Source organism: Plectropomus leopardus, chromosome 14, assembly GCF_026936395.1.
Source record: "Plectropomus leopardus strain MGB_pleo_1.0 chromosome 14, ASM2693639v1, whole genome shotgun sequence".
In the NCBI taxonomy this organism is placed as follows: Eukaryota; Metazoa; Chordata; class Actinopteri; order Perciformes; family Serranidae; genus Plectropomus; species Plectropomus leopardus.
In genome coordinates, this window is record NC_142189.1 from 5845833 (window position 1) to 5869774 (window position 23942).

The 23942-nt window shown below is 37.4% G+C and overlaps 3 protein-coding genes across 7 annotated transcripts in view; all 3 read right to left on the reverse strand.

Annotated features, from left to right (window-relative positions):
* Positions 1 to 6064, reverse strand: part of ppp2r5eb (protein phosphatase 2, regulatory subunit B', epsilon isoform b) — a 61826-nt gene extending 55762 nt beyond the window's left edge. For 2 of the 4 annotated variants that reach the window (XM_042500158.2, XM_042500157.2), the window contains exon 1: positions 5658 to 6064. Coding sequence is in view for 2 of the 4 variants with exons in the window: in XM_042500155.2 (XP_042356089.1) it covers positions 5464 to 5492 (29 nt within the window). In the remaining 2 variants the exon portion in view is untranslated. Of the gene's footprint in view, positions 1 to 5463 lie in introns of all 4 variants that reach the window. The other 2 variants (XM_042500155.2, XM_042500154.2) reach the window with 1 other exon arrangement.
* Positions 6065 to 8972: 2908 nt separating this feature from the next.
* wdr89 (WD repeat domain 89) lies at positions 8973 to 13775 on the reverse strand. 2 transcript variants are annotated; one of them, XR_015778748.1, is made up of 3 exons: positions 13518 to 13775; positions 9797 to 11856; positions 8973 to 9638 (listed from the first exon to the last, which is right to left on the reverse strand). XR_015778748.1 is itself a non-coding variant. In XM_088087736.1 (2 exons), the coding sequence occupies exon 2, from the start codon at positions 11833 to 11835 to the stop codon at positions 10699 to 10701; it is 1137 nt and encodes a 378-aa protein (XP_087943862.1). In that variant the 5' UTR covers positions 11836 to 11856; positions 13518 to 13775; the 3' UTR covers positions 8973 to 10698. The 2 variants fall into 2 exon arrangements, 1 of the variants encoding a protein (XP_087943862.1); XM_088087736.1 differs by having other exon boundaries at positions 8973 to 11856.
* Positions 13776 to 15827: 2052 nt separating this feature from the next.
* The window catches only part of sgpp1b (sphingosine-1-phosphate phosphatase 1b), a 32737-nt gene continuing 24622 nt past the window's right edge, over positions 15828 to 23942 (reverse strand). Inside the window, exon 3 of the mRNA XM_042501053.2 lies at positions 15828 to 23762. Within this exon, the coding sequence (XP_042356987.2) occupies positions 23211 to 23762 (552 nt within the window). The 3' untranslated portion in view covers positions 15828 to 23210. The remainder of the gene's footprint in view (positions 23763 to 23942) is intronic.

Sequence of the window (23942 nt, forward strand, 5' to 3'; positions counted from 1 at the left end):
GAGACATTAACTTCTGATTTCACTCAAGCAGAACAGTAAAACTGGTTCAGAAAATTGGAAAATACAACCTTTAACTCCATGGAGAATATATTTAAGCTACAGCAGGACATTTACGATAATATATAATCTCATATAATGATGAGACATTTTGAGGACTTGTGTATATTTAGGTTCACTAACAATCATGAGTGTGATAAACAGCAAACAAGCAGACATTGGAGCCCTACAGTGTGCAAGTAATTTGTTTTATTTCATTTTACTATCTGCTTACCTTCGGCTCAGCACCTGCCCTCATTGGTTTGTTTGTGCGTGCATCCTTTCTGCAACTAACAATCACCACTTCAGAGCCTTAATGATGGCCAAAACTCAAAAATACTATGTTTACTTCTAATGGGGTGCTAAAAACCATCATTTATATTGCTGCCAAACACATGAAACTGGGGCTGGGCAATATAACGATATTATCCTAATATTGTGATATGAGACTAGATATTGTCTTAGAATTTGGATGTTATTATATTGTAAAATAGGGTCATTTTTCTGGTTTTAGAGGCTGCATTAAAGCAATATCATTTTCTGAGCTTACCAGGCTGTTCTATTACTTGCCTTAACCCTCTTTATATAGACGTTAGCGATGATTATTTATCAAAAATCTTACTGTGTAAACCATCTGTATCAGCACCAATAGTCAACCGTGCAATATCTTTGCAATTTCAATTTTGAGGTATTTGGTCTAAAACACTGTAGTAATGATTTTTTTTAAATTATCGCCCAGCCCTACTTTAAAGATATACTATGCACCCCCCCCCCGTTTTGACCGTTCAAAACTCAAGATATTCAGTACGTTACCACTAAAGAAAAACAGAAAATATTCAAATTTGAGCAGGTTTTTTTTTTTTGTCAGTTTCAGCTCTGCAAACTGTGCAGCACACACACTCATCAGATTAATATTAAAATATCTGCACTTACAAAGAGGAGCTACAAAGCACCATTCACAACAAACACAAAAAATTGTCCTTAGAGCAATGTAATTAATTTAAGCCAAAAACTCCTTCAACTTTGCAGCCATTACCAGGCAACTTTAATGCCTATGACAGCAGCAAATTACTTATGCAGAACAAAGAAGACAGGTTATTTTACATATCAATTTCCTTGAGTTACTGATAAATGGATAAGTGGTCCCTGCACTAATTATACCAGTATGAATCCCCGTTGTACCATTTCAAATCCTTCTACTACTCACTTCTTCGGAAAGTCTCCTGTTGCCATTATTGACTGAAAGCTGCAATCTGACAGCACGTCTAATTGGTATGATTCATTCACGGGATAATTGCACTGTTCACACAGTCAAGAACAAATGAACTCAGCAACTTTCGAACACACACACAAAACCACACAGAGCTGATAAGGAGGAGGCAGTTACTACACCAGCGTCATCATAAACACAGGAGACTTTGGATGTTCAGCTATCTCAGCAGCGGCTGGACCTGCCCTCAACGTGGTGTGACATTCAAAATCCTTGAAGGTGAAGCACCGTGACAGCACCAAAACGTGAAGTACACCTACACAGACACGTACACTGCAAATACCATCACATGTAACGCCACACCTGGCCTCTGGCATGCTCCTGTCATTCACACACGACTGACAGGGCACAGGCCAGGCGGAAATAAAAGTAAACGTCAGTGGTGTAAAGTGATTAAGTACATTTGCTCAATTACTTCACTTAAATTAATTTTGAGGTACTTGTACTTTACGTATTTCCATTTCTGCTACTTTTTACCTCTACTATAGGGCTGCAACCATTATTTTCATTATTGAATAATCTGCAGAATATGTTCACATTTAACTGATAAATCGTTTATAAGTCAAAAATTTGTGAAAAATGCTAATTTTACACATTACAATTCAAGTGGCCAACATGACACCTCAAATTGCTTCTTTTGTCCAACCAGTGGTCCTAAACCCAAAAATTATGCATTTTCTACCATAAAATGACAAAGAAGCAGCAAATTCTCACATTTAAGAAGCTGGAATAAGCAAATCTTTGACATTTGAAACATTTAATCAACTATAAAGATAGTTGGAAATAAAGCTTCTTTCTATCAACTCACATTTAACTGACCAATCATTGCAGCTCTATTCTACTCCAGTAGCACGATTTCAGAAATTGTACTTTTGGATGAGTAGTCAGGATTTCCAAGAATTTGTGATGTCACAACTATGGACCAAATCACCACTGTTTATTTACATTAACTTCCTGGTAGAAAACCACTGTGTCATGTACATATAATCAAACGGCGCAGAGCAAACTCTCATTTCAAGCCAGCTAACATTATTAGCATTCTTTTAAATATATGTTATATTTAGAATATTTTAATCACTTCACCTTGCCCTATGACAGATCCAACAGAGATCTGAAGCCAATTTATCAACAACTCCAAACTATACTGAGAAAAACAGTCACTTTATTCCACCGAATTGCAGAGTTGCTGGTGTACCGCTGCCTTGATCAGCTATTGTGCAAGGTATAGCAGAGCAAATATTCAAATATACGTGCACTTAGACTGATACCAATTTTTTAGGTGGCTAAAATGTTTTACTGCGGCCTCTTCCACAGTTTGCCTTCCATGCCAGTAGATTTGGTTTATCAAAGACACCATCAAATCAATACAGCTCACAGGATAAGCAAAACAGAAATGTCAGATAGTTCTGACCACCATTTTTACATGTTACAGTTATCAGTCATTAAAAATGTATTTATAAGATAAGAATATAAGATTTTGAATGCAGGGCTGTTATTTCTAACAATGCAGTTCTACACTATGGCATTACTACTTTTACTTGTGAATACTTCTTCCACCACTGGTCATCACCCGTCATCTTTATCTTCCTGTATCTCGCACTCATCATCACCATGTCTCATCCTTTCATCATCCATGTCACTACAGTGTCATTACTGGTGATTATCTCTCTCTGACCACTTGTAAACACACACACACACACACCCAACAACAGACAATGTTGAAACAATGTTGTCTATGACAAGAAAACATGACAGACTGGTGGCATATTCAGTCAGTCATACTATCTTGGTGCAAAGCCATTTAAAGTCCATGTCTTATTATCACCACATATTTGACAGTTGGCTAAACTTGTCCCAGGCCAGATTCACAGAGCTTTTTCAACTCGTGCAGGATTAAATATTTCACTTTTAGGGCAAACCTGCCCTAAGCTTCCCTGACATCAGCTCTGCCCTGGAAAGATCAGCCACTAAGCCACCACCTGAGCCAAATGACATAATAAAGATTATATGAATTTACTGTGTAATTTGATGTTACTTATTTACTGTTGTCAGACAGAGCAGCAAAGTAGGCCATGAGCTGCATGAGGTCAAAAATCCAGGGTTCCCACACATTTACATGGACAAAATTTAAAAACTTTTTCATGCCTTTTCAAGGACCCATAATACATTTTTTGCCTGGCATTTTTCAAACTTTAAATTCAAACTCTGTTCAAACATTATGTCAGCTTGGTGACATACATGAAGAGAGATGCGGCGCGTGGGGAAAATGAATTAATATACATAACAGTGAACATATCGTCACGTATTGATTAAATTTAAAGCTACGTTACATCGACAGCTTCAGAAAATAAATTTGCCGTTATGTTACATTACATGGAAGATTACTTCAGCAATTAAAATACACACAAAATATTTATTTCCATGACTTTTCCAAAACTTTCAATGATTTCTAACCCTTTGAAACCTGGATAGACATTGATTTTCTTGTGCAGCATTCTTTCAGTAACGTTTTAAGCATTGAGCATATTGGTTTGATTTCTTTTGAAAAAAAAAAACAGAAAAGGCAGTGAGGAATTGGCAAGAAATGTATTGCAAACTACAAGAAACAAGCAGATTTAGGAAAATATTTTTTTAATAGAAAAATATGTCGAAAAATCTATATTCTTATAACCAGAATTTTAAATGTTCCCATACAGTACTGTGCAAAAGTATTAGGCCACCTTAAACTTTGTTATTTTAGTAAGATTATAATGATCATGCATATTTATTTCTCAGTAGTCACTTTACTAAAATACAACCACAACATACAGGAAATATGTATACAATTACTTACTTACTTACTTATTTAAAAGCAAATATTTCAGTTGCAAGTATTAAGTGTGACCTCGCACTATACGATGTCGTGTGTATCACACACACTTCAAATGCAATTTCATAACCTCATAAGAACAAGGTAATTAAAATTTGAAGCCTAGAACGACAGTTTCAAGGTTGTTATTTTCTTCATCATCCAGGTTTGTAATTAAAGTAATAGACATAATTCTGATTTGAGTTTTGTTTCTCTCAGGTCCAAACTATAAGAAATGGCAAAACATACAGAAAAATAAAACATGTATGGGGTTTGATGGTGTTCAAAAAAATGTAAGAATGAAAAATTGACATTTACAAAGTAAAAAGGTCTTTATCCCTTTCTATGTTGAGCATTACATACAAAATTTGTGACATACTCTTGACTTAATGGTGTTTTAATGCATTGGACATGTTCTCTGTATTCTTTGTATCTTGATAAAGAGACTGAGAAATAAATAAATATCCCAAGTGCAACTTTGCTAAAACAACAAATCTATGGTGGCTTAAGACTTTCACACAGTGCTGTATATGTATATTTAAGATTGTGCTACAAAATTAACATTTTTAAGTGCTTTTTCAGTAATTTCCTCTTTTTTTTTTTACTTTCTTTTTTGGCTATTTTTTGGTAACATTCTTGTGTTTTTTTTTACTAATTTGTTGCTAATTTAGGTGTCATTTCATCTTACAGGTTGCTCAGTGCCTTTTTCCCCCATTTTTGAAACAAATCAAGCCGATTTACTCAGGTAGCCAATTTGCTCAGGTTTCACATGATTACTAATTCAATGACTTTTCCCAAACTTTCAATGATTTTTAGTTTTTCTGTGACTTTACCAGGCCTGGAAACCGTGATCGGGACATTTTATGACTTTTCCAGGTTTTCCATGATTGTGGGAACCCTGGAAATGAAGCCGTTTGGGATAAGCTGGCGTTAGCTTGGCCATGTTGGGCCTGGCAGCAGCATAATATTCAAAACTTGACAGCAGCGCGATAACCTCACCAACGTTAGCTAGCTAGCTAACTAGCAACCATAGCCGTTACAAAGCGTTTGATTTTGACGCTTTAGCGGTTAGTTAGTCGTCTTTTCAGAGCGTACAAAACAATTTAATATTACCAATAATGAGACGATGCAGTCTTGTATCAAAAGTGTCCGGTTTATGTCAGAAAACGGCATTTTTTGAGTAGCTAGCTAACGTTGATGCTACGGCTATCGCGGGTTAGCTTACATGTTAGCTCATTAGCCGCCACCAGCTAAGCTTTCAGTGCACATGAAAACATTGATCTAACATTTGCTAATAAAATAACGTTACCTGGGCGGACTCGGGCGATCACCCATCATCCCAGATGTAAATACAGGGGGGTGGGCAGTGCTAATGCTGCTACCGTTAGCTAGCGCTCACAGACTGACAGACCGACTTGGGTTGGGAAACACACACCGAGTCCCGAGTCCCGACCCCCGAGCCCGACCGAGTTGGCTGTTAGCTCTCCAATCGCAGTACTTTACCTTGATCCTCTGTGGTTCGCAACGGAGACGGCGGCGGAGGAGTTTATCCTACGTTTTGGGGAAATCTATCGGGGCTAACTGTTAGCTACCTCCAGCTCGGTGCGGACAGCCTTTTTTTCCCCAAGCAGCGGCAAAACAGCAGGAAAATCTGGCCTCAAACAGCCAAACCCACGAGTACCTTTTTTTCCTTCCAACGGAATAATCCTCAAACTCCCATTAATAACAAAATATATATAAAACGATTACATTAACGCATTTACATTCCTGTTACTGATTCAATTCCCCAAACCCCTAAATTTTGGTGTTTTCTTAGCTCGGTTATGATTCGGGGCTGGTTCTTTTTCACCCTATTGTCAACACTGCTGGGTTAGACCATGGCACACATAACAGAGACGCACGCAAACGTGCTGGACGGGGTTCAGATCCGACCTACGACGCCGATTGGCTGCCGGCGGCGGTGTCGGGCGCTGTGTTTGGACAGGAGGCGGTGTCAGTCACGGTGCAGAGGGAAACGAGGCTCCGGATCCGTCGGTTAGGTGGAGGAGAAGGGACAAGGGAAGAGATCGGGGCAGAAAGCACGACGCTGAAGTTAGTTTCCGATTCGTCGCTTCCGATCAAGCAGTTAAGGGGAGAAGTTAAGTTAAAGTGTAGATTTCAGGGGACAAGTCCCACCATTTTTATTTATTTACTTATTTGTAATTTCCTTTTTATTGCTTTTTAACGAACAGAAACAGGAATGAGGACAGTACAACAAAAAATAAATAAAACAAAAAACTAAACTAAACTTGTCAAAGTGAGATAAGTGCCTTAGCAAGGTCTTTTGAGTCTAAAACCAGGGATTTGATGATTTGATTACATTTTATTATTGCATTATACCTAAACAATATGTCCAGCCCAAACGGGCCTACAAGGCACAATTATTAAACCCTTAACACCTGAGCAAATTGATTTGATAAGAAGGAAATTCAAAAAAATAAAAAGAACTGAAAATAAGCAACAGAAAAGGAAATTAAAAAACGAACACAAGAAAATGACCTTAACAAAGTTCCAAAAAAATAAAAATAATATATTGAAAAAGTATCCTATTTTGTAGAATAGCTTTAAATGTATAATGATTAGATTTATAAATGAAATTTATCTCTATTTTTTATATATCATATACATGCAGAAAAGGCAAAAAAAAAAAAAAGGTGCATAAAAATTCCCCAGAATGCAGGAAGTTAAGTGTTTGATACCTAAAATTTTCTGACGGAGGACCCCAAACCCGTTTCTTATAGTCCCCCATTATGTTTACGGCATTAGAGTTAAGGAAAAAGTAATTGTTCATTTAGTTGTGTATTTTGTTTTTGTGCATTCACATGAATCAATAAACAGAGAATTAAGACAATAACAAAAAAGCAGGTGTAGAATTAATATCATTTTTACTTTTGCTGCACTTGGTACAACTGCAAATGGATTTCTTTGTGATTTTTCCAAAAATGTAACCGTCAATTCAATCATAAAGGTAACATTAAGGGAAAAAAAGAACACTACAAACTTTAATACAGAAAAGCATAAACCTGATTTTTCCAGTTTTGCTATGCTCTGAAAATGCATCTTTCTATCTACTCGTGTGATTTATTTTTCTGTTTATGTTATTTTAATATTTTAAATATTTTTTCTCTCCTCACCATGTAAATATGTGTTTTGTTTCATTATAACAACATGGTCAATTAATTAAAAAAAAAACATAATAAAAGTAGTGATTTTTTTAAATGCATTTTCACAAATAGAATAAAGGTTTCACAAATCTGAAAGTGTGTTTTGAGACCTTAAATGTCGAACATGTTTTCACCACAGTATGAGGTGCAAAAAGCAGATTATTGGTCTCTAAACAAAATTATGTCTTTTCCCTTAACTTTCCCCTTAACTACTGAATGGAAGCTACGAATGTGAAGCTAACTTCAGCTTCGTGCAGGGAGCAGAGAGTGTGTGTGCGGAGTCTCCGCTGCTGCCACACAGCGTGCTGCAGGAATGAGGCTAAACCTGTCCGAGGCCCAGCCCTTCGCTTCTGCACTTTTTTACCCGCACTTTGACGGCAGATTTGACCCAGCTTCACTGCGCATTCATCAGAATAACAGCCGGCTGCAGCGGTGAAGCAGCGCGGTGTGAAGGAAGAGCGGATTTCTGTGCAAACCCCGAGATATCAGAGGGATGTGTTAGCAGGAAGAGTTACATAACTACAATATACAGGCTACTATGAACACAGCTAAGGCTAGAGCACCAGCCATGGGTGCACGCGTAGGGGGGTGGAGGGTGGCCCAGTTGTGTCTGTCTGCAAATTCCCCCAATAAACAAACAAACAAATAAATAAATAAATATTAATAATATTTTGTTCTTAAATGAAAAGTCCATATCGAAGTAGGCTGCATATTAAATTTAGGAAGTCATCTGTATAGAATGTGAATTTATTTATAGGGGTAGGAATAAATTAATGTGTTCTTCTTCCTTCTTTTCCTCACATTTACTTTTTTTTCCTGATATTTTTTTGGGGCATTTTTGTTTTTAATTGATGGGACAGTACAAGTGTGAAAGGGGGAGAGGGAGAGAGGGGGTGACACGCAGCAAGGGGCCGAGGCCAGAATCGAACCCGTGGCCGCTGGAGTGAGGACACAGCCTCTGTACGTGAGGCACCCGCTCTATCCACTGAGCCAGCAGGCGCTCCATTCATTTATTCATCTTATTTATTTATTTTTTGTTTGCTTTCCTTTTTTTTATACTTCTTTTAAGTCCCCTTCTCACACTTTTTACAAAATTATTTGTTTGCTTTTTGTTTTTTTGTAATTTCTTCTGAGTCCTTTTCGGGTATGTGATTTTTTTAAGTTTAAGTAGTTTGTATATTTGTTCATTGAGATAAAGGTTTTGTGTAGGATTTTTTTTTTTACCTTTTTGCTTTTGTTCATTGCACTTGGCTGTAAGACTTATTTGCTTTTATTTATGTGTTTTTGTTGCTTTTTTTAATTTAAAAAAATGAATTACTCTGCCCCCTTTTTTCCACTTTATTTATCAGATCTTATATTATCCTTAAAATTGGATTTTATTATGTTTTTGTCTCATGCATGTAATTTCTTTGCTGTAACGCACGCTGGGCTGCATTTCTTTTATGAAAGGTGTTATACAGATTCAGTTTATTATTACTTATTTTTTTAAAATCTTTTTTTGCTTGTTTTTTTCCTTTTTACACATTTTAAAAGTCTTCATGTATATTTGGTTGTGTATTTTGTTTTTGTACATTTATATAAACCGATTTTAAAAAGAACGACAAAAAAGCAGGTGTAGAATCATCATCATTTTTATTTTTGCTGCACTTTGTACAACTTGCAGATGGATGTTTTTGTGATCTTTTCAAAAATGTAACCATAAATTCAGTCACAAAGGTATCACTGAGAAAAAAAACACACCAAAATGCTTTAACATACTTAAAAACATAAACCTGGTTTTAACAGTTTTGCTAAACTCCTGAAAAAAGCATCTTTCTGTCTGCTCGTACGACTTCATCTTTTCCAGAAGAGATTTTTTTCTGTCCATGTGCTTTTAATAATTTAATGACTCAGCCCGTCTCCTCACCGTGAAAATATGTCTTCTTTCATTATAACAACGTGGTCGATGAATAAAAACCACAAAGATCGCTGAATCACCACCAAGAATCACTGCGAATCTTAACTGTCTCTGATGTGAATAAAGAGGCGACTGCAGCAGCTTCCATCTCTGCAGGAGTCACACACACACACACACACACACACACACACACACACACACACACACACACACACACACACACACACACACACACACACAGACACACACACTCGCACTGCCAATCATGTTATTCCACTCTTTGCTATTTGGGGGTGAAAGCTGCTCTCAGCGTGATCCCGCTGTGCCGGGCGGCTCAGGTGACTCTCAGGATGTGATGCAGTAATAACCGTCCGCCTGCAGCAGCTGTAACGGAGAAATAGTTCAAAAACAAAATGTCATAATAACAAACATTTTGACAAAATGGTACAAATCTTCATTTAAAAATGAAAATAGAGAACCCAATTTGTTTCCAAATTACATACTAAGATTCAGTTTGTATTCAAGAAATCAATGTTTTTCACCGTTTTGTCGAGTTACAGAGACGAGCTCTAATGGTCGTCGATGGAACAGCTGCGTCAGAAAAACACGGACAATTCAACTGCACAAAGAGAAAACAAAATCTTTATTTTTAATATTTAAAGATTTGTTTTGTTTCTTTAGTTTTCTGAGATCTTCCTGAAGCCGCTCGGAGTCGTTTTTTCTTTGTGTGTTGACGGAAAAACCATCAAATCAAAACACTCAAAAATCAAAGAAATTCTGGGGGTTTTTTTAGTTTTGGGAACTTTTTGTAACTTTGTCACGTGTTAGTAACAGGTGTAAAAGTGCAGTCACATTAACACTGTTCACTCATTAAAGGCTCAGTCTGCAGGATTTAAGGTAAGTTAAGAAACATAACACATCTACCTTGTATATATGGGCAGAGTGGAATATAACATTTATAACTTTGTTTTTGTTTGTGTACAATAACCTGAAAATAAGAATCGTTGTGTGTTTATTTTAGAATAAGTCGTTTTTATCTACATACAAAGTCCTCTACAGAGTCTTCAGTCTTTCTACAGTAACTTCTGCCCAAAAAACGCCGGAACTGCCAACGTGTTACCCAGCGTTTCCATTTTCATTCTTTTAGTCTCACGTGAGACAAACGTATCCATGAATCTAACATCATTTAACATCCGCGCTGACGCATCGGTGTCACTCAACGTGTTTTTTAAGCTCTGCTTCAGAGTGAACCAAAACAGAAAACGCACGTTTGAATTTGTCCGCCTCGGCGAGTTTTTCACACTCGAAGGACTTCCTTCGCTGAGGTTGTGTGTTGTGTGCAGAATACTTTTTGTGTGCAGAGCTGTTTGTGATTTTTCTCAGAAATAAATCTGTTGAGTCGCCGTCAGTTATCGTGACTCAGCACGTGACGTTTTCCTCGTGGTTACGCTGCCTTCTTGTCTCTCTGGTAGCCGTGTTTTTTATGCGGTCTGGATTTGAGTCTCAAAGTTGATTCGCTCTTCATTGACTCCCTTTTCTTCCCCGTGAGCGCCTCCCCTCCTGGTTTCCATAGCAACAGCTGAGCATCCTCTCCCCCGGTGACCAGAGCCTCAGCTGCCGCATCCCACAGGAAGCAGCGTACTGTGGAGGAGTGGCCGCCCTCGAGGGTCCTCAGCAGACGCAGCCCCTCGTGGTCACACTCCATCAGGTGCAGATCGCCGCTGTTCGTCCCTCCGACCACCAGCAGCTTCTGCGCCTCCTCCAGCCACCTCCCTCCCACCAGGTAATCCACGCCGCCGCCGTCAGCCAGCAGCGTCAGACCTCGAGCATCAGAGGTGCTGAAGACGGTGAGGGGCTCGTCCGTGTCCAGCTGACCCAGGTCCCACAGGTGCAGCCCCTCGTCGTGGCTGAGGCACAGCAGCTGCGTGTAGTCCGCGCCACACCAACACACGGAGCCCGCGGACGAGTCGCTGTTACAGGTGGCCTGCAGCGCCTCCTCCTCCGCCCCGCGGCTCAGGTCAAACACGTTCACCAGGCCGTCTGTGGAGCCGGACGCCAGGCGGTCTTTGTCTCGGGGGTGGAAGCACACCTGTGTGACATCATCGCTGTGCGACTCAGAGTACACCCCGAGCAGCCCGCCGCCGGGCTTCCTGACGTCCCAGAAAACCAGGAAGCTGTCCTCGTCGTTGACCTGCTCGGTGCCGGCGCACAGGAGCGCGTCGCTGCAGCTCAAGTCGAAGCTGCAGAAGCTGTGTGACGAGTCGCTTTTAAACACCTGCGCTGCGTCTGTCCCGGGGCGGCGGACGTCCCACCCGCGGACCGTCCCGTCAGCAGAACCAGAGTAGAGGAAGTGAGGGGACGTGTGGGAGAAAACGACCCCGCAGAGCGGCCCGCTGTGGCCCCGATACTCGCCCAGCAGGTTCAGCGTGTCCTTGTCGTGGAGGTGGACGGTGAAGTTGGAGCAGGACACGGCGAGCAGACCGGACGGCTGCAGGGCGACGTCCAGCAGGTAGGTGGGCTCCTCCGGGCGAGACCGCCGAGCGATGGACAAACCTTTGACCTTCTCCTCCAAACGCTCCATGACGTCAGAGACTCAACCACACTGAGCACGGAGAAGAAAAACACGCATTTCAGGGACGTTTCCGGAGCGACGTCTTTCAAATCACGTCTTAAAAACATTTTTATAGACTTGCTTTTATGTGATATTGTCTTTGAATAATCTTTTAACGCATCGTTTTACTCTCTTTAACCTGCTTCTTATTATCATTTTTATTAATGATGAGTGTTTATTGCCTTTATTTTAATCTTTGATCTGCTTAAATTAGAGTAATTTCCTTCTCCACATTTTACTTGCTTATTAGAAAACTGTATTTGTATATGTTTTTGTACACATTGCTATTTTATTATTTTTGTTCTAAATGTTCTTAATTGTGGTTTTGTCATTAGGGGGCAGGGGTGGGGCGTGTCATTTATTTTATTCTGTAAACATTTTTATTTGAGAGGTGTTTGTGTTTAAGCTTGAAAAGTGCTATATAAATAAGATTATAATTCATATTAATTAATTAATAATTATTTTGTATTTTGTATTATGAAACATGTTTCTGCCTCTAACGTCTCTGCCTCTGTTTAATTATCACCTCTTGGTTTTTTCTTTCGCCTCTGATTTGTTTTGTCTGTCAAAGCGCTTTGTAAACTGTGTTTTTAAAGGGGCTATATAAATAAAGTTATATAAAATAAAATTAAAATACTCGCTTGGAATTGTGTTTAAGACCAATTTTCCAATCACTTGCCCAAATTTTTATTTTAGCCTAAAACATGACTTTTGAAAAGAAAAAGTTAAATGATATATGTTAAATGTTGAAAAAAAAAAAATATTTGACATTTCTGGAAGGTTTTCTGGGCGATTTTGTGTTTCTCAATCTGCATGTGAGATTCAACTATTTGAATTCCCATAATGAAGAGTTTAAGGGAAGGAATTAAACTATTTTACAAAAAAAGATGCTGCTGTTCATTTCGAGATTGTACAATGCAACATCAGAAAAAAAGTTCCCATATTTAAGCATTTTTAAGACTTCTGAAAATTTAATTTAAGTCTTTTTTATAGGCCACCAAATAAGGTCTTATTTTTAAATAATGAATTAAATGCCCCTTAAGACCATTTAAGGATCTGCAGGAACCTTGTTTGCTGTTTATGCATAAAAAACACCAAAATAAATTCCATGTTTGCAAAAACCTTCGTGGCAATAAACCAGATTCTGATATATAAAATATGTTAAACAATATCATAGTAACAACTGGTTAAAATGTGTCCCCTTCTTCTATTGAAAGACTCAGTTCAGAATCCAAACACTGTTATGTAACTTTGCTTATTGACAATATTAACGTGTACATCAAGTTTTTTTACTGTTGCATTAATTACAATCAGTGACACAACAAACGACGACGAGTAAGCAGCTCATTATAAATATCGCCTTCTTTCACAATAATAACGTAACGTTTAGTAGGTGTCAGCTACGCCGAATTAGGCACAAGAGCATAACAATTTCTGGTGGCTATAATTTGTATTCGATGTGATATTATTTTCTTCGCAATTAAACAAAGAAACAAAAAATACACAATTTTTAAATGAAGTTCGGCGTTAGCTTCTTCACGCGTCAGGGATTCGAGCTGAAATCGGCTCACAGTGACCGTTTAAAGCTGTTATTATGTTTGTGTGTTATGTGCTGTTTTATAATGTAGCGTGTGTTATTATTTTAAACTTACCTGTTTGCTAGAAATCTCCACAAATTACAGAAAATCAACTGAAAACCTTGTAGATTACTTGGAAACTTCTGTCGCCATTCTGGATAAAACGCCGCTGTACAGTTTAACGATATAATGAGCAATTTTAACGATAATAAAATATAAATACAAATAAAAACAGATATAAAAAACTCGTGAGAAGCACCGATAATATTATCACACCACTCACTCTAAAGCATGAGGACATACCATGTGTCCCACTACTTACAGCCGGGTGGGAACCCTCCCTTCAATAAAAGGTTCCGCTGTTATTGGAAAAAAAACAAATATTCATTTAACACAAATTATGTTGAAGAATAAAAATAATACCCCGAAATATAAAATAATGGCATCGCGATTAAATAAGACACGGATTAATCAGAAGACGTCGTGGCACTCAATTTAAATTTATTTTTGTCTATTTTTGGGGAAAAGTGAATTTTAGTATACCTTTGCAATAACTCCTCTGCAGATGTAAAATAAGTAAGTTTTAATTATAATTTTTTTTAATCGTTCTAATAAACATACAATTGATTTTGTTTAATAATTTCACACTGGGCTGATCTTATATCTTTTTTTCCCAAAATATAATTCAAATATAATCACTTACTTCATCATAAGAATAACTGACCCCGGATTATAACTTTAAATCTATTTATCTATTTCCACCATTATAGGACACTAAAATTCATAATTTATATAATCAAAACAACCTTTTATTTTCTACCTTTCCTTTTGCACATGACATTTAGGAAAGTCCTCTACAGTACAATAAACTGAAACCATTTACCCCATGTTTTAAGCTGTTTAATAAAATTTAAAGATTCCCCTTTAGAGATCAGTAATAAATACAAACCTGTCAGTATATTTGAATAAAAAACACCGGAGTTGAGTTCAGGTGTGAGTCCTCGGTCGTCCAGCAGGTGGGAGCAGCAGCTTGCAGTTCTCTGACTTAATGAGGCTTTTTAAAGCTTTCCGGCTGACCCAAATCTGCAGACACATCAACAAATGAAATAAAACCTCAGTTTTAACCTGCAGAGGATTTAACCGTCACCTCAGGTTTAGAAACAAACACAGAAGAGAAGAAAAATATGACTCATACTCTTGTTTTTTTAATACATTTTCCAGCTTGTGTTAATGTTGTTGCACTCTGTCTTCATGATGAAGCCCAAAATGTTTACTGCCTGCTCAGTTATTATATATATATATATATATATATATATATATATATATATATATATATATATATATATATATATATATATATATATATATATATATATATACTGTATATTCTATAGGGTTAAAGCTATTTAACGTGTTATTTCAATGCTGACACTGAGCTGAGAAACCCTGAAAAAATGTGGTAAATGTTGCTCATTGCTTAAAAGTTTTCCAGGCACACAGAGCAGATTAATGTGTGATCCTTGAAACGAAGGTTTAACCATCACCTGGTGGACCTTGAACTGTCCAGCGTGACATATTTTTCTCACAGTTTAAGGAAAAACCCTAAAACTGGCCTGTGTAACTTCCTGTACAAAAAACATTCAATGTGATAATTTATTGACCAAAGACTCTGACGCAGATTGAATCAAAAAATATGTTTAAACATTTGAACCTCTTTTGTGTGCTGCTTTTCTCAAGTTTTTAAACCTTTGAATGTTGACAAAATTGATTCTTTTAAAAACATGGGAAAAAATAAACAATTTGGTAGGAAATGTCCTGCAAATTTCAGGAAATTAGTAGATTTAGAAAATGTTGGGTTTTTTTTTAACAAACTAGGAAAAAAAATTCCAAAGAACTAAATCCAAAATTATCATAATTATATCTTTATATATTATTTTTATAGAGTTATAGGGATTTGTAAGCATTTTTTATTTAATTCCCTTTTTTTGTTTGTGTTGTTTGCTTTTTTTTTTAACTTTTAACTTCCCTTTTTTTATGTTGTTGTTTTTTGTTCTTTTTTCAGGTAACTTTTGTTTTTCTTTTTTTTATTTGTTTACTTAAATTTTATTCTTTTTAATTTATGTTTTATTTCTTTTATTTGTGGTTTTATTGCTTCTGTTGTTGTTGTTTTTGGTCTAATTCTTTGTAGCATTTTATTTTGAAATTTTATGTTTTGCATCTTGCATTATTTGTACGTTTGGTTTTAATTTGATTTTAACTCTACGTTTGTTTGTCAAAGCACTTTGGAAACGTTGTTTTTAAAGTTGCTCTGTAAATAAAGTTATTATTTTGAAGTTATTCTTCTCAACTATTTGAAAGAAAAATCAAGCCAGAGCAGCAAGTATATAATGTTTTATCGTCTTTTTTTATTTCAGTTAATTTCACACAAATAATCAGACAGAAATGGATCCTCATTGAATCACAGATCAAATCCAACAATAAAACCTGCAGATATAAAAAGAAAATACTGTGAAAATGCAGAAAAGGTCCTTTAATGTCCACACGTGTCACATCAGGACACAACTCAACTGGTTTTATGACGAAAAAAAGGGGAAATATTCATTTCATTCTATAATGAAAAATATGACGCCTGTTTTAAATAAACTTTCTGAAAATTTTACAGTTTTAAACAATTTAACAACTGATTTGATGAAACCAAACTGATTCGGAAAAAACACAAAACTCATTTAGACAATTTTTATCATGCAGACAGTGAATTAAAATAGAACCAAAAGTTTAAAATCAAACACTTTTGAATTTATTTAACTTTGACATTAAAGTTTCAGCTACAGTCACAAACAGACAGTGACGGGAAACTTCACTCATTTCTTCCACATTAACGCAGCAACAAAGTGCAAAAGGCGACACGACGGGACAAAGTGAAAAAGAGTCAAAAGTTTTCACAAGAAACATAAAATGTTCCTGAACAACCATAAAGGCACTGAAGGGAAGCGAGGAGCAGCTGCAGACACGCAGATCAACCACTCCACTTATTTGGTCAAAGAGGAAAAGAAACATAAAAAAGTCTCTCAAATCCAGAATTTAAGAAAAAAAAACCCTGAAAATGTGACCTGTTTTCAGTTGATTAAAATTATAATGTACGCATTTACCAAAAAAAACTTTTTTTGACTTTAGTGATTGAGAGGACAAACTGTTTGGTCTCATTATGACAATTATGGTACAAAAACAAAATCTGGGAGTTCTTTGCAAAGTCTGGTGTTTTCTCAGGAGGATAACCACAAAATCTGGTGTCATAAAAACAAATTTGGAAAATATGACAATGTAATTTTGGGGTGATTTATATGTTTTTTTTTTAGAAAATTAATTGTTGATATTAAATTTAATTCGGATATCTTAGCAAATACAGTTTGAACAAAGTGGGATTATAAAAAAATAAATACATTTTGATCCTCGGATTGTAAAACTTTTGGGGGATACGAACAGTTAGTTAAATTTGGTATTAAAACACATAAACCAAACTCCTCTGACACCAATATTTGTTTTTCAAGCCCTTCCAAACTTTGCAGACACACAAAAAATCTGACATTTAACCATTTTTGTGTGTATTAGTTTATGGAGAAGAAGTTGTTGAAATCTATGGTCACAAGTTTGACTTTTAATCAGTCTGCGTGAAAACGATCTCAGCACAGGATTAACAGGATCTGCATCTTCTGATGACAAATCAAAAAAAAAAGAAAGAGAACAGGGACAAACTTCCTGTTTCACTGGTTCAGAGAGGAAACCACATTCAGACAAAAAAATGCTACAACAAACAGAATTAAGTTCGTGCACGAGGCAAGGCCACAGGAAGTGAAAGGAGCCGGGCAGCGGCGACGCCTCGTCCGCCTCAAACATCAATCACAGCCGCACAGACGCGCAGGTGAAGCCGCTCCGTTTGAGAAAATGTCAGCAGGTTTAGTTTTTCAATATGAATTCTTTTCAGAAAGTGACAAGTTCTGACGGTTTTAAAGGGATAAAATAATTTATAATCAGCAAATCAAATAGCTTAAACAGAAATAATCAGTTATTGTCAGTGATGAAAGGAGCATATATCGAGTATTGATCTTTAACTGAAGTAAACACAGAATTAATATCAATATTATTTTATTGACTGTAGTAGGGCAGCGATATTATTTCAAGTACTGTATATTTAAAATTGTGATAATTTTTTGCCATCTTATAAAATTCTATAGAACAAAAAATAGTCGTATTAATTTAAAAAAGAAAATAATATGAAATTGCAGCTGTGGCTTAAATATAAAAAACAACAGATGTGCCTGAAATCATTTCATCTGTGTGCAACAGTGGCTGGATATTACTTTACTTTACTGACTAAATCAGCTTTTTAAAACAGAAATGAAAAGAAGATGAGACTTCACAGGACACCAAAAAACAAAAAAAAATAAATAAATAAAAAACAAATTAAAACAGCACAAAACAAATGGAAACTGAAGCATTTCTGAGACTGCAGGTCAAATTGTTAAAATTCAGATTTACCGTACAAATGAAGATATGCTTTATGTTCTGTTTATGTGCTGAGATATGTCTGTTGTTTGTTTGTTTGTTTGTTTGTTTTTTAGATGGCTGTACTGTTTATACTGAAGCGTCTGTTTTATTTTCTTCATATGATATTTAATTAATCCAAAGACAAATAAAAACTTAAATGACAGAAAAAATAATCTGATTTAAAACTCACATTGTCCTGAAGTCTTTTTGAATTTCAGTTTCCTCCTTCAGTTTACGTTTGTGACCAGCTTCACCCGCGCTGCCCGGCTCAGGGGGACACAGTGCATTCTGGGAACAGTGCATTCATATTGGGACAGTACCGTACACAAACAACAACAGCACACAGCTCTGTGCTGCACCTGCTGCCCTCACCCAAGCAAATTAAGACTCAAGAAAAGTTTGTTTTTCTCTGGACTTTTGTTGGTCTTCAGCTCAGAGAGCAGCAGCACCTGAACGCCAGCTGAGCTCTACAAGTGCCCTCGAGCAAGGCACTTCACCCACAGCTGCTGCAGCGGACAACCACGAGGAGGAATGTGCGAACGAAACATCAGGCGTCTGTCCAGATGTTCGGTCTTTATCTCAAAGAGACTCGAGATAAAACGCTGCACAGTAAAACGTGTCGGACCGACTCTGAAAACACCAAAAACATCACTTATATCGCTGATTAATGATCTCCAGCTACAGAAATCAAACACAGCCTCGCGTTACGTAATGTAACAGGCAGACTCATTCACACCTCAAGAGCAACTCAATGTAATCTAATCTGAGGTTTCGGGTCGTGTTTGGTGCCACCAATAACCATTTTAACCCTTTGATCAACATCACTTTTCACCTTTGACAAGTATTTAAACCTCTAAAACCTGAGAAAAATGGTTTGTTTTACTCCCAAAACACGGGGAAGAAGGCAAAGAGCAACTTGGTTAGAAATATCCCACAAATTGCAAAAAAAATGAATATTAAGGAAGTTTTATTTCTAAATAGCTCAACTATATTTAATTATATTCATAATCATAATTATGTATGAAAAATTATGTTGTGGATTTTTTATTTTTTTAGCACCTTTTCAGGTCATTGTCTTGGCTTTTTTTTAAACTCTCCTTTTATTTTTGCACATTTTTATAGGTTTTTAAAAAACATTCTCTTTTTTCCCTAAATTTAATTTTTTTCCTTTCTCTTAAAACTTATTTTTTGCATATTTTGGGTCATTTCCTCTTAAGCTGCTTGTTGCCATCTTTCCATGTTTTTGAAAGAAATCGAGCCAATTTTCTCGTGTTTTCAAGGGTTAAACAAGGAAGAAATAAAACGTTCTCAACTACAGGTCCACTCAGTAGCTTTATCCAAGGTTTCAACCAGTCAGTATTCATTTATCACAGATATACTGAATCCACATATATGTTGGCCAATAAGTTAAAAAAAATTCAACACAAATTCCAAAAGCATATTTTAGATATTTAAAGTTCAATCTTGATTTGAAGGAAAATAAACCCACATGGTGATTTTAGCGTCCTGAAGCTTTTGATCGAATGAACGGACCTTGTGGTGAGACTTCTTTGTCAGCTGTTTTTTCCAAAATCAAGAAGCTAACATGGATGAGAGGTTCTTAAAAGTGATCAGGAAAAAAAATAAAAAATCACTGAAAACTGAGCAAATTTATCTGCAGAGGAAGATCGTGTGATCTGACTGAAAACTCCACAACAAACATGAGACGCCTCTCTGGAGAGATCGTTTTTGTCAAATGTTTGAGTGCTGAGAAATGAATATTTTGGTCGCAGTTCTTTAAACCTCAAACATCCAGGATCGGTCCGGATTCACTTTGGGCCAGATCTCTTGGTCCTCATCAGTCCTTACAGTTCCAGGAAAAAGCTGTTAAGTGAACGCTGTGTTGTATTTTTTTCAGTCTTTCTTAAACAAACACAAAAAAGAGCACTTATCTTCTCTTTACAGAATTGTAAGCCCTATTTTCTGAGCGGTTTACTAACTGATGAGCACGTCTCATAAGGACACTGTGGTGCTTCGGCTGCCGTAACACACGTAACTAAAAATGGCAATGGTCTTCTGTTTATTGCTGCTTGACTAAATGTTTTTTAAGGTTTTGAGAAAACATCAGTGTCCATGAGTAAAAAAAAAAATCTTCGATCCAAAATAAAAAGCATACAATTTACACTTTTTTCTCCAACAGCAGCAGCGCGTAATATCTATATAATCTGAATAAAATGTAAAGCAGGCACAAGGGGAAAGACTGGTCTGATCTTACAGTCGTCGATCGCTGAAGCGACACTGAAGGTTAAAGCGCTGCTCAGCGTCTGAGCGGTTTATTCAGCTGCTGTGTGGGAGGACGACAGGAGGAGAGAAAGCTGGAGTCAAAGTCCATGTGGACGCTGAGTCTGTTTTTAAGTCTAACTGCTAAAAATCCTGGTTGTCAAATCTCAAATTGCTCTGCAGACGTCTAACCCTAAACTCCTATCAAAAACTATTTATCAAAACTATTTATATGCATCCTGAACACATCTGGCCCCTTGTCTCTGCTCAGGTCTGATTCTTTTGTTTTTCAGCAGGCCGTTGATTCAGACACAGAAACACTGACTGAGCTACGATCATCTAAAAATTCATACATTTGACATAAAAATCTATAAAGTCCAATATTGCTATTTTTCAACAGCAAAACAGAAACATGATGTTTCAAGTTTCTGCAAGCTGAACTTTTAGCAAAACTTGTTTTTCTCTCACTGCTGCGATGTGGAAACGAACCAGATTAAGTTTTATAAAAATGTTTTAGAAAATAAAGTATTTGAGAAGCTGGACTGGAAAAAGTAAGATATAATATTTGACTGTTTTATGACTAAAAAGTTATTAATGTGGGGGCAAAACAAGATGCCAAGATTGAAGTTTATATATTTCGAGATAAAATATAGTTGTAATATTTATAAAATAAAGTCAAAGATCTATGAGAAAGAAAGGTCTCAATATTTCGTAAGTAAAACATTTTTGAGAATATAATTAACTGACCTGTAAAAGCTGACGGGCTGCTTTCACCTGTTTACTACAATGTATAGTTTTTCTCAAAATACAACTTTTGGTGTAAATTTTAAGCCCATTCTAAAAATTATGACCTTTTTCTCATAACTTTTGATTTTTTTCCCGAAATATTCCCACTTAATTTTAAAATCCGTCTGTTTTATCCCATGAAAAAGCTACAAAACTTAACTTAAAATAATGTAATTTCTTTGCCTGAGCTGTACTGACCTCCCTTTGTCATCATGACCTCCCGTTGACCCTCCACGCGTCTTCCCTCCTGAGAGCAGCGTTATCTCCCCCGCCTCCTCCCTCCAGATAAACTCTCCTCTGCACAGGAAGTGGATGCCATCACGAGCATCTCTGACAGGAAGTCAGTTTACAGTGTAATAAAAATAAAAAAAGCTGAGCCAAGTGGACAGATTCCCGTCATCCTATCAAAAAAAATACTAAAAGCTTCCTTCCTTTCCCTCTGGATCAGACAGTATGTGCCCGGTCGCTGCTTTTCTCCAGCAGGAAAACGATCAGTCTCAGAACAGACGAGAAACTGTCCGAATAAAGACAAAAGCCGTAAACAGAGCAGACAGAGTGGGGGGAGCCCTTTTAGAAAATACGCCTCAAAATCAAGTTCTTGAAACCACAGGGGGGCGTCCGCTCCGCGGGTGAAACGTCTCTCCATCAGGACAAACTCCGCAGGAGCAAGGAAGTAAAAAAATCTTATTGCTTTGAGAGGCGAGACAGAGCAGGGGAAGATTAAATATTCATTATTAAGAAGCTTTCTGACAAAGAACCACACAAAGTTTATACACTGAACTTGAGTCGAAACAATAATCAACCAAAAATGTATCTGCAGCCATTTAAATAATTCATTAATTTACTTTTTTCACTCGAAAAGTCCAAACATTGTCTGGTTGCAGCTTCTAAAATGTTTGATTTGCTGTTTTTCTCTGTTTTATATCATTTTAACTGAAAATAAATGGACTGGTGCACAGACTGAAGAAGATATTTTTCATTATTTTCTAAAATTTAAGTTGCAAAACACTTTTCAGACAGTAAAAGATTAGCAGCAGAATTCATTGTGGAGTCATAAAACTTTGCCTTTAAGTTCGAACAACACTAACATGTTTTTCTGTTGGTTGAACTGAACAAGACAATTTTCTCAATTTTATGGCATTTTATAGATCTATCGAAGATGAAAATGATCTTTTTTAGCAGCCCTACATCAAATACTTTGTTCAGTACTCGTCCACAAGGTTTTAAATAAATTACATAACACATCTCAGACAGTAAAAGACTGCCAGTGTTTTGTGAATTCAATTTGGAGCCGTAACTTCACCTTCGAGTGCATACGACACCGACACGATGCTTTAAATGCTGGAAAAATTCAGTCTTCCAAAAATGTACTTGGTTTTGGACTGTCTGTTGAACTAAACAAGACATTTTTCATTTTTTTTCTGACATTTTATAGATAAATCGAGGATGAAAATAACTGTAAGTTGCAGCCCTACACCAAGCACGGTGTCGAGTACTCATCCAGGACATTTTAAATGAATTACGGACGCTTTTCAGCCACTAAAAAAGTTCGCCTTCAAGTGCACACAACACTGACATTTGCCTATACATTTCTAGGAAAATTCCCAAAACTTGCTTGTGTGGTTCTTTGTCTATACTCTTAATAATAATAATAATAATAATAATAATAATAATAATAATAATAATAATAATAATAATAGCATGAATTAAAATGTAAATGCTAAGACACAGGTCATTTCAGTAGCGCTCAGTGGCGTTTTTAGTCTTTCAGAGGCCACCGTTAATATGAATGAAGCTGTTGGAGGAGTGGATGTTTGGCTCTGATCCGATGTGTCCTGAGATCAGGAGGAGCCTTCTGATTTGATTTTAAATAAATCTAAATCTACAGAACAGAGATATCACTCGCCACAGGTAAAAATGATAACAGTCAAGGCCAAATTTACAAGATTTCCCAGCTGCTCTTGGTTCATCTTTCCTGAAGGCAACCTGAGGCAACGATCGGAGACACTGAAAAACTGAGAACATGTCAGCATCCAGATCAGCTTTTCGGCTTTAATTTGCCTTAGATGAAGCCAGAGGAGTAAAGAAAAGGGCTCTGGATGAGGATTCTGATCTGATAACAGCATTCGGTGAACATTTAGATGGTCACTTTATTGCTTAAAGCCAGAAAACATCCAATCAAGAGAGGTGAATGTAGCTGAAGAGCAGCGGCACCAGGAAGACCACGTTGAAGCCCACCGCCCCGTAAACGATGTAGCGGTAGGGCAGCTCCACCTCCATGTGCTGCCGGGCCTTCCTCACGTCCGCGCTGGGCACCCTGAACACCCAGCACACCGCCGGGATGGTGATGGTCTTCATCAGCGCCCGTGTGGTCATCAGCACAAGGACGCCCAGTACGAGCCGCAGCACGGCGACGCCAAACAGGCTGGCGCTGAGGGCGGGCGTGGTGAAGGGGAGTTGATCCGGCGTGGGGTCGGGCATCAGGCCCAGGTAGTGGTTGACGTGGGAAGCCAGAGCGATGCCGGCACCTGTGCCCAGGATCTGAGCGGTGTCGCCCCGCGAGGTGCTCCAGGTGTCCAGGGTGAAAGAGAAGAGGCCAAGGCCCAGGTGGAGGGAGATGATGATGAGCGGAGCGTAGCGGCAGGTCAGGTTGAAGTCGTCGATCAGGTCCATCACCGGCAGGAAGAAGAGCAGGATCAGCGAGCTGTAGATGACGCCGGCAATGACGTCCTGGAGAAAAACACAGAGAAACAGACGGTTAAATCTGACAGATTCATGCAGACTGAATCACACAGTGTTCATGGTAATGCTGAAGCTTGCATGCTGGAAACTGTACGTTTTGCTGAAGATTTGGGGACATTTTAATGACAGTGCTCGCCTACCAAATATTTCACCAGAGCAAGGTCACCG